Genomic DNA, 11,612 nt, shown 5'->3' on the forward strand with positions numbered 1-11,612 from the left:
AGGCGCCCGCCACAACGCCCGGCTATTTTTTGGTTGCAGCCGTCATTGTTGTTTGGCGGGTCTGGGCTGGGGATTCAAACCCGCCACCTTAGGTGTACGTGGCTGGCGCCTTAGCCGGTTGAGCTATAGGTGCCAAGCCAGTTTCAGAATTCTTATTGCATAATCAGCACCAATTCCTCTAGTTTGATCAGTAAATATAAACACTTTAAGATAGAGTTTAGTACTCTGGGAGGCAGAAGCAGGTAGATTGCTTGAGCTCAGGAGTTCAAGACCAGCCTGACCAAGAGTGAGATACCACCTCTAAAAAATAGCCAAGTGTTGTGACAGGTGCCTGTAGTCCCAGCTACTTGGAGACTGAGGCAAAAGGATCACTTGAGCCCAAGAGTAGGAGGTTGTGTGAGCTATGGCACCATGGCACTCTACCCAGGGTGACAGAGTAAGACACTGCCTCCAAAAACAAAAAGGGTTACAAGAACTAGCAAATAAAAATAAAAACACAGGATACTCAGCTGAATTTGAAGTCAACTTTTTTAGGTTTAATATTGCATGGGGTACACTATCCCAGATTAGCTGCTGATTATTTAAAATTCAAATTGAACTGGGCTCCTATATTTTATCTGGCGATGCTACTTCAAGATTTATCTCAAAGTGACTGGTGTGTACTAACAGATCTTGCTGGGTACCCTATAAATGGTAGGTGTTGATTATAAAACAGATTAAAGTTTAAAAATTAAAAGTTTTTTATTTGTTATTTTTTGAGACAGAGTCTCTGTTGCCCAGGCATCAGCCTAGCTCACAGCAACCTCAAACTCCTGGGCTCACATGATCCTCCTGCTTCAGCCTCCTGAGCAGCTGGGACTACAGGAACCCACCACAACTCCTGGCTAGATTTCAGTTTTTAGTAGAGACCGAGTCTTGCTCTTGCACAGGCTGGTCTTGAACTCCTAAGCTCAAGCAGTCCTCCTGTCTCAGCCTCCTAGAGTGTGAAGATTATAGGTATAAGCCGCTGTACCTTGCCAAAAATTATGAAGTATTGAAAAAAACTGACTGGATTACCGAAATGCCGGCCTCCTGCCAGTGCTGTCTGCGTGTGAAACAGCGAGGGTTCACTCTTTACCTTCGTCTTTCAGTCTTTTCTCCTCCTCCTCTTGGATCTGCTTCAATCGCTCAGCTTTGTTGATCTTCTTTTTCTTATTGCCGGTCTTAACAAAGACCACAATATTAACATGCAGCAAAATTACTTAAAAACACATCTCTTCAAATAGTAATTATGAAAAACATTTTTGCCTTCGTGAAACTAGTCTTTCATGCATTTAATCAACAAATAGGACTGCCTGGTAGTGAGGAGCCTTGACTCAGTGCTTTGAAGGACAAAGTCTGGAAATCAGTAAGAAAAATAAGCACGTAAATTATTCAAAAGTAGGGGTGAATGGAACAAGTATATGCACTTTAAATAATACACTCAGCCCCAGTTTCCACATCTTTAAAATGGTGCGAAAGAAAACCTCATCTTGTTGTAAAGAACAAAGCAAAATATATGTAAAAGCAGTTTGAAAACGACATCTATAAACACGAAAGGTGTTTTTATGGCTAACGGGTATGCAGTGAGTTATTCTGCAAGTCTGGAGGAAGGAGGGATTACTTTGAATAGCAGGTATCAGATAAAATGTTTACAGAGCAGGGGGTATTTAAATATGCGCCCAAAGATTTTAACAGTTAGAGGAAGGAAGAGATTCTAAGAAGAGGGAAATGCAGGTGCAAGGCGAGGAGAGGAGCGGAAAGAGCCCTGGACAGACTCTGAGAGGTGATGAAGGACATGAGAAGGGAAAGGAAGGCTCGAGCCTACAACTCAACAGTTGGGAACTGAGAGAAATGGACAACTAGGAAAAGTTTTCTGACAAGCGCTGTGGCTATTAGGAATATAATTCTGAAAATTAACCTGGTATTGGAGGAAAAAACATTTAAAAAAGCCTTAACAGTGGAAATGCAGAGGATCTAACAAATAATTTTATAAGCTAACTTACTTGATAATGGTTAAAATTTCAGGCAAGGAGAGAAAAAAGTCAGAGAAAAAGTCTGAAAAAGGAAGAGTGGCAGACCAGAACAAGTGAATTTGCAAGAGGAACTGTGGAAAGGAACTTGTATAGAGTTTGTATGAAATGCTGTAGTTAGATCATTCAGGCAGTAGAACTGCAGAAGTGAGGCTCAGCAAAGAGGTCAGAGCGGTGGGACTAGATCTGAGGACAATTTCTGGGATAAGGACTTTCCATTTTCATAAGGGAAAGGAAAAGAGAAGAAAGAGCATCATCTAAAGTTAGGAGGAACCCACACGAAGAGTAGGTAATCTTGGGTATAGACAGACTCGTGGGTGACCATCTTGCCTCTTTTTGGTTCCCCTGCTCCAGAATGCTCACACAATTCCTGGGCTCCATGGGAAGCTCCAATCCATCGGCCCTGCCACTGTCTCCCCACGCATCGATGCCCTCCTCCGTACCTTCATTTCTTCCTTCCCCAGGTTAGATGTCATTGTTCATCACCTTAATCATTGCCTTTTGTTCCTCTTAATGTGCCTCATCAAATAAGTGTCCATTTTATCAGTTTTTTCAAGAAATAAATTGCGGCTTGTTCCAATTATTATAATAAATATAAGTGACTCTTAACATGTGCTGCTCATTTGAGATATCAGTAAACAGACAAAAATCCTTGCCCTTAATAAGCTTACATTCAAAAGGTAAGAGAGCGGCAAATACACTAAACATTTTTTGTAATAAATTATAAAATATTTTAAAGGGTTTTAAGTAAGCAGGCAGACGCCAGACTGTCGGGGTATTTGTGGAAAGGATGAATCACAATTTAAGCGGTGTGTGTACGGTGGGCTTCATGGAGAAGGGGGCATTTGAGTGAAGACTTAAAGGATATAAGGTTATTAATCCTCTTTACGGTACAGTTACTATTGAATCCCGTATTTGTCCTTGTTATTGCCCTAAGTCTCCTTACTTTGGATTTGTTTGTTTGTTATTTTTTTCAAAGATGGGGTCTCCCTCTGTTGTCCAGGCTGGAGTGTAGGGGCACGATCACAGCTCATTGCAGCCTTGAACTCCCAGGCTCAAGAGATCCTCCCACTTCACCTCTCCAAGTAGCTGGGACTCTAGACATGTACCACTATGCCAGGCTTTTTCTTACTTCTTGAGAAAGATGCTTAGTTGATTAATTTTCAGCTTTTTCCCCCTTGTCTAATGTAAGTATTTAGGGCAATACATTTCCCTCTAAGTTTTGCTTTAGAAATGTCTCATAAATTTCAAAGTTTTTTCTTGAAAATTGAATTAAAAATATTTTCTAATTTCCATTATTTCTTGACCCACTTTAGAATGTTTTAAAAATTATAAGCATATTATGTCTTCTTGTTTATAATTGATTTCTTTGATTTTCAGCTTAAGTACATTATTATTTATAATCATGCTTTAAAGTGTTTTCTTTCATTGAACTTTATAGTTTTATATTATAGTACATTGTCAATTTAGAAAAGGTGTCCATGGTTAAAATGCTCTGGTTGTTGGGTGCAGTGTTCTAATATGGCCAATTCATTACATTTGTTCATCATGCTATTGTAATCTAAATTCTTACTGATTTTTTATGCTTGTTACAGTAATTATTGAAAGAGGAAATCTTACAATGTGATTGTGGACTTGTCTATTTCTCCTCATAGGTCTCTCAGTTTGTGCACTGTATATGAGTTCAGACAATTAAGTTCATGCACTAATCATAGAAAAGGTGCTACATACCTTGTTGCTGAATATCACTATGGTCACCTTTGAAGGACTCCCTTTGGGAAGCCATGCACCTAGTCCACCCTTCAAATCAATTCTGCGACTCTTTTCCAGAACAACCATCAGAGCTGTCATCGTACAGCACACAAAAACATGCAACAACAATAATAAACACCACAGTTCAGTGCCCGTAGCACAGTGGTTACGGCGCCAGCCACAAACACTGAGGCTGGAGGGTTTGAAACACGCCTGGGCCAGCTAAACAATGACAACTGCAACAACAACAACAAAATAGCAGGGCGTTGTAGCGGGCACCTATAGTCCCAGCTACTTGGGAGGCTGAGGCAAGAGAATCTCTGAGCTATGACACCATGGCACTCTACCAAAGGCAACATAGTGAGACTCTGCCTCCCATCCAAAAAATATATATTTATATAATAAACACCACTCAGCAAGATACTGTCACCACCACATGTCAACACAAATAGAGCTATAAGACACTGACATACCATGGTTATAAAATCTTACCAATTTGTTTGTACAGTGCTGCCAAGTTGAGCACATTTGGCAAGTTTGTGAACTTAATTGTTAGACCTCATACAATGACAGCACTGATGGTCATTCCAGAAAAAGAGTTCCAAAACTCATCTGAAGGGTAGACTAGGCACGCCCGTCGGTGCATAGCTTCCCAAGGGGCGTACTTCTGTGGTGACCGTTGTGATATCCAGCAATGAGGTATGCAGCACTTTTTCTAGGATGAGTTCACAAGCTTAATTGTCAGATATTCGTATTTCAAGATTTTATAATTAGATGTATCCAAATTTAAAATTGTATTTTATCAGCTAATCAAATCTTTATCATTACAAAATGACCCTCTTTATTTCTAAAACTGCCTTTTGTCTTTTATTTAATATTTGTCAAAATATTAAGGGGTACAAGTGTTCTTGCCCAAGGATAGCTTTTACGATGCTTAAGTCAGTTAGTGTGCCTGTCACCTGAATAGTGTTCATCTAAGCTGCTATTTATTTGCATAAAACTACCTGTGTCCTTATATTCTTAGATCTTTGTGTACCTCTGAGAGCACACTTTTCTTCCAGAAGTAGGTGAAGACTTCTGATCTAGACACTACAGTAACTTCCCTGATGGGTCCTGCAACTTTTACTCTTGCATTCCTACAGTGAATCTGCCACATGGCAGTCAGACTGATCCTTTAAAAATATAAATCAGATCATGTCATTCTGCTTAAGATTTCCCCCACTCTCCACCTTAGAATAAAAATCCAAACAATCCCCCATGGCCTGCTTGGCCGTGAACTACATGCTGCTCCTGCTTACCCACCGACTACCACTTTCTCCTCCCAACTCCCCTTCCCCTCTACATTTTCTCATTCATTGTCTACCTCACTCTATTCTCACCACACTGGCATTCTCACCAACGTCACTCCCAACTATAAATCTTTGCAACCGCTGTCTCTCCTACTTAGAATGATCATTCCCTTCCTGCCCCCGAGTAGTTACTGACTTATCTCCTTGCTTCATCCAAGTCTCTTCTCAAATTTTACTTCCTTAATCATTCTATGAAGCAGCATCACCACTATCCCCTCTTGCCACGTTCCTCACTGACCTCTCACTTGGTTTCTACATATTCAAAGCTATCTGAAATTATACTATTTATTTCCCCACTCTCTCTCTCACCCACATATAAAATGTAAGCTTCATGAAGGCAAGGACTTTGTCTTGCTGCTGCTCACTTAATGCCGTGAACATCACTGAATGCATGACGTATTCTTCTGTGTTTCCAATGCTTAAACCATGGTATATACTTCTAATGGGATATGATGCCGATATGAAAAGGAGTGGGGTAATCTCAACGTACCATAACAAAAAGATCCCCAAGATATACTTATTCCTTTCAATCTAAGATGTAAGATGTAATTTTATAACTAGCCCCCCAAAGAAAGAATGTCCAAGATGGCAGTCTGAAGGCAATCCCAATATAAAGCTGGATGTAGGTAAAGACAAATGAACCACAGCAGAGAAATGCCCAAATTCCCTAATGGGCCCTACAGCTTTTACACCTGCATTCCTACAGTGGATACAGACCTCCACCCTGACACTGGATAGAAGGAAGAAAAAATTTCTCCTAAGAATTTAAACCACAAGCCAATACACATGGATTTGTGGTTTGACTCATACCATTAGTGTGGTCCGAAATCTTCAAGCAGAGAATTTAATTTAAAGTCGTACCAAGTTAGAAATGAGCTTGAGTGACTTAAGAGAAGCAAATATCCTCTGTGGAGGAAGGAGAGGTCAACCCCGGTCTGCAATGACTGTCAGATGCTAGCTCTTATAAGACACATCTCAATTTTACTAATGTTAAAATGTAAAAAGATGAGTACTCTGGAATAAAATAAAATATTACAATGAAAAATAGAAGGTGCAGAATGCTCCCATAGATGGGGGAAAAGGGGTCTCTGTGTGCGCAGTCTTTAATGTTTAGAAAATTTTTAATAAGATATGCAGTGGTTCTAAGAAGGCAAATCAGATGGGAGAAAATTTTCCACTTTTAATGGTATTTTGATTTTGTACTGTTTATTAGTTTTCCTTAAAAAGACTTCTACAAGTCAGAAAGAATAAAATATATCTTCCAGTGTTTTCCTAACTGTACCATAAATTCCCCTTACAGACTTGCCTCATCCCCAAATATCAGTCTTTACAAATGGAATAATTTAAAAGTAAGTGATTTCTTCCCCGGGTTTGGTTTCAAATTTCACAGGCAGCATCTCATCATCTGAGATCAAATAAACAACACTATAAACGTGATAACCCAAAAGCATTCATTCAGCACCCAGACATACATGATGAAGCATCAAAGTAATTTATAATAAATTTTCAGATTTAAAACAATGCCTCTAAGCCTTCACAGTCTAAAGCAGAAAATGAAAGTTTACCCAAACCAATAAATGACTCCACAGGCACATAGAGCCTTTTGGAAGGCTTCCCCCAGCTTGGTGTCGTAGCTCCCATCTATAATCCTAGCACTGTGGGAGGCTGAGGCGGGACGACTGCTTGAGCTCAGGAGTTGGAGATCAGCCTGAACACAAGTGAGATCCTACTAAAAGTAGAAAAGTTAACTGGGCATTGTGATGGGTACCTATAGTCCCAGCTACTCAGGAGGCTGAGGCAGGAAGATCACTTGAACCCAAATCCCTTTTGGAACCAGGCAGGTAAATAAAGTAAGGGGGTGTAGTCATGGTCATGGTCAGGATCACAGCAACCACTTGAGGAAGTGGTTGCTGTTAGTTAGGCTGATGCCAGAGCACGGTAGCCTGGGCAACACAGTGAGACATTACCTCAAAAAAAAAAAAAAAAAGAAAAGAAAAGAAAAGAAAAGAAAAGAAAAAGAAAAAGAAAAAAGAAAGAAAGAAAAGGAAAAAAAGAATATTCCCTCCACAAGAATAAACCTTCACACATTTTATCCACAGTTCCTAAAAGAGTATCAGGTTGGTAATGGGTACACATGACTGAGAAAAGGCACTCTCTTAGTCAACAGCATTTTTTAAAGAAGTTGTTTACCTGTATAAATGTTGAATACACATTTATATAAATATTCATTTCTTTCTTTTTTACTTCTGAGACAGTCTCACTCTGTCACTCTGGGTAGAGTGTAATGGCATCATCATAGTTCACTGCAACCTCCAACTCCCAGGTTTAAGCAATTCTCCTGCTTTAGCCTCCTCTGTGGCTGGGACTCTTTTTGTAGAGACAAGGTCTTTCTCTTGCTCCAGCTGGTCTCAAACTCCTGAGCTCAAGTGATACTCCTGCCTCAGCCTCCCAGAGTACTAAGATTACAGGTATGAGCCACTTCACCTGGCAAAATCATTTCTTTTAAACAAACAGTCAAGAGTCCAGGGTGGTGCCTGTGGCTCAAAGGAGTAGGGCACTGGCCCCATATGCCAGAGGTGGCGGGTTTAAACCCAGCCCCGGCCAAAAAAAAAAATTGCAAAAACAAAAACAAAAAACAGTCAAGAGTCCAAGTGTTTTTAAGTAGTGGTAGATCAAATGAGGTTTTACATATCCATTCAATGAATATTGACTGAATTTCTACCATGTGCCACATAGACACTGTGTTAAATGTTATGAACATAAAAATGACATACTCCTGACCATGAACAACTAAGTTACAATTACAATAAAATAAAGGTTGCAAGAAGCACATGATATGAGAACACAGATTATACCTGATTCTGCAAACGAGAATGATGGGAAATTTTACAGAGATGTGATGTGAAGCAGGCATTAATAGACACAAATCCCTGTTGGAACCAGGCAAGTAAATAAAGTAAGGGGGTGTGGTCATGGTCAGGAATATGACAAACCGAAGACTTTTTATATTCCTAAAAGGGGTAGCTGCTATTCAACCTCTCCAAATGTTGCCTCACAGTACCATAGAGGCCAATGTTATCAGGTTTCCAATTTTTTAAAGAATAATTGCAAATCAGATTTTTCAGTGAAAATAGTTTGGTAACTGATTTTAAAATTATAAAAAAAAAAGTTCAGTGGAAGGAATTACGGAGAATCCTCAAAGAACTCAAATTAGACCTGCCATTTGATCCTGCATCTACTAAGCATCTACCCAGAAGAAAAGAAAATCATTTTATCATAAGGACATTTGCACTAGACTGTTTACCGCAGCTCAACTTACAATCGCTGAATTGTGGAAACAACCTAAATGCCCACCAACCCAGGAATGGATTGACAAGCTGTGGTATATGTATATCATGGAATACTATTCAGCCTTTAAAAAAGATGGAGACTTTACATCTTTTGTATTAACCTGGATGGAGCTGGAACACATTCTTCTTAGTAAAGTATCAAAAGAATGGAGAAGCAAGAATCCAACATACTCAATTCTAATATGAAGGCAGTAGATGAGCTAATACAAGGCAGAGGGTAGGGGAATGAAGGAGGTAGGAGAGGGGAGAAGGATGGGGGGTGGTAGATTATGGTATATGGCACACCTCTTGGGTGCAGGACACAATTACAAAGGGAAAAATTGTTAGTTACAATTACCTAACAAATGCAATCACTGTAACCTAATTCTTTGTACCCTCAATGAACCTGAAACAAACAAACAAACAAACAAAACAGCAAAAAAAAATTTTCAGGTCAAATAAATTATGTCTGCAGGCTAAATCTGGCCTGCCAATCAAGAGATTATAATCTCTGCCTCAAAGTAGAGAGACAGGGACATTTAGAACAGTACATTCCTTACTGAACTCAAATTTCTACACAGTACAAACAAATAATTATGTGTTACCCTGCAACCCATTTAAAGTCATTTTACCTTAGGGTGCATGTTTAACAGTCACAGCAGGTACGATAACTAAATATTTATGTGTTTATAATGAAGAAAACGTTCCTAATTCAACATTTTCTAGAGCAGAAGCAACAAAAAAGCTTCAAATCTATATAAAATTAAAAATTAAAGACTATTTTAAACAATCTTTCTGAAACCAGAAGTATCTTTTTAGGTCAAATTTGAAAAATATCCTATTTTTGCAAAGAATTATTCCATGATTTAAGCAGCATTAATTAATATCTAAACAGTAAGTAAACTTGAGGAGCTAAAATTAACCAGAAAGCTATTTAAAAATCTTATAAAAATTTTGTTCATACAATCTAAATCCTTATGTAACTATTATGAGAAAAATTCTACATACCTTTTTTGCTTTGGGACCCTAAAAGTTGGAAAACAAAAGAATTCATAAATTTCAAAGGGAATTCAGATACTTACAACAAAAGTATCATGATTGTGTAAGAAGTTAAAATTAAGGAGAAGCTGTATAAAGGACATAAGGGAACTCTCTGTACCATATTTGAATCTTTTCTGAAAATCTAAAATTATCCCCAAATAAAAATCTTTTTAAAAAAAGAATTCAGACAAAATTACGAGGAAGTATAGGAAAAACCAAAATGGTTTACCTACTGAAGCATTTTTTAAATTGTTTTGTTTTGTTTTTATTAAATCATAACTGTGTACACTGATGCACTTATGGGGTTCAGTGTACTGATTTGATATACAATGTGAAATGCTTACATTGAACTGATTAACACATCCATCACAATTATACTCTTTTTTTAATAGTTTTGAAATGTACCATTGCATGATGCACATTAGGTAAGGTCCCTCTGAAACATTTTTTATGAGTTGATGAGTTTTATGAGTTGATTTTATGAGTTACCCTATTTCTTAGGACAATCAATAATCCATGTTTAATGAAATAACCTGTTACAAAACAGAGTACAAATCAAGAAGGCACCATTTTGAAAGAATTCCCAAGAACTCAGTTAATCATTGACAAATTATCGGTGTTAATGTCATATTTGCAGATGTGGGAATGATCTGGTAAGAAATAATCTTTCTGCATATTAGATTGATAATACTGTGGCACATCTTTACTTGACAGCCCTAGGAAGCCAACACAGTTCACCTGGACTTGAGTGGGTTCTTGGAATATGGACTTTTAACAAGTACCTCGAGTGTGTTAGAAGTAAATGTTCCATGGTCCACATTTCGAAGGAACAAATGAGAAGAAACTGAGTGCCCACATGGAAGTAATAACAAGTGCTTATACTTGCCCCAATTTTTATCAGTTTAAAACTTGCTTCAGGTCCACTTTCATTCTGCCAGGCATGCTCTCCATTCCCTATTTCATCCTATCACTTGTGGCAGACTCGTGTGTATCTTAAAACAGATTGAGAAGCACCATTCTATCCTTCTCTTGTCTCCCTCCCTGCAATTTCATCATTTCCAACTTTGTGTTACCCCATTTTAGAAATTTCAATGGTTGCTTTTAAAAAGCCGTATTGTAATTAATTTTTAAAATCTGTCTCCCGTATCAGGGTTGTCATATTCATCTTTGTATCTTTGGCTCCCAGCCCCGTGCCAAGTACAAACACTGCATTTGATATTTCCCCATAATTAATGAAATAAATAATTAACTGAGTAATTACATTCTCCACTCCTCTGGTTTTAATCACAGAAAGTGTCTTAGTGGAAATCATATTTCAGAAAATGAGACCAGAAATAATCTTATACACGTTGGCCTGTCTCCCTGGTGAAAACGTGGTTAAGTGAGGAGTGCAGGAAACAAAACAAGAAGCAGTGTGAGTACCTTAAATCACAATTAATATTCTCACAAAAGGCCATATAAACTAACTTTTGAAAGCAGAGTAAATCGCACCTGCTTTTAACTGATGAGATCTAAGAATCTGCCAAGTTGCAGTAAAAGAGCAACTCAGTGCGAAGGTCTATCATTATTAAAAGTTGCTAGGTTGGGACCCATTTTCAAGTTTAGCAACATGCGAGATTAGGATACCATGTGACCGCTTTGGCCATCTCCCATTTGCAGAAATTAGTTTGGGATCCCACCTGCCGCCGGACACACAGCAGGCGGCCACTGGTGAGGAGGGCCGACCTTCCCCGGAGTACGAGCTCTTTCCTAAACTGACCTGCTCCTCTCTGAACTATGACGGGCCCTAACTGCATTATTTAACATCAGTGAAGCGGAATCAACCCTCGCCCATCTCCCTCATTTTCTCTTCTCACCATGAGGCGGCAAGCAAGACCTCCGCAGTCAGCAAAGTCAGAGTACAGCCGTGTGGACTAACGCTCCGGAGTTGTCAGGACGACAAGCCTCGCCCACTTGCACTCCGGGGAGGTGGTGAGGGGAAACAGCGCGGACGCGCCCGCACGGATCTGCGCAGTCGCACGAGAGCGCTTCCGGTCGGCGCCCCGCCCCCTTCGCTGACTGGGTTTCCCCAGCCCCGCCCACCTCCGCGG

The 11,612-nt window shown here is 39.3% G+C and overlaps 1 protein-coding gene across 4 annotated transcripts in view; it reads right to left on the reverse strand.

Annotated features, from left to right (window-relative positions):
• The window catches only part of CASC1 (cancer susceptibility 1), a 58,855-nt gene extending 47,388 nt beyond the window's left edge, over positions 1-11,467 (reverse strand). For 3 of the 4 annotated variants that reach the window (XM_023514703.1, XM_023514702.1, XM_023514700.1), the window contains exons 1-3: positions 11,379-11,467; positions 9,490-9,507; positions 1,118-1,202 (exon numbers count right to left, since the gene is read on the reverse strand). In XM_023514703.1, the coding sequence (XP_023370471.1) occupies positions 1,118-1,202; positions 9,490-9,507; positions 11,379-11,381 (106 nt within the window). In that variant the 5' untranslated portion in view covers positions 11,382-11,467. The remainder of the gene's footprint in view (positions 1-1,117; positions 1,203-9,489; positions 9,508-11,378) is intronic. The other variant, XM_023514701.1, reaches the window with a different exon arrangement.
• Between the last annotated feature and the right edge of the window lie 145 nt (positions 11,468-11,612).

Source organism: Otolemur garnettii, unplaced genomic scaffold (assembly GCF_000181295.1).
Source record: "Otolemur garnettii isolate 467f Iridium unplaced genomic scaffold, OtoGar3 scaffold00057, whole genome shotgun sequence".
Classification (NCBI taxonomy): domain Eukaryota; kingdom Metazoa; phylum Chordata; class Mammalia; order Primates; family Galagidae; genus Otolemur; species Otolemur garnettii.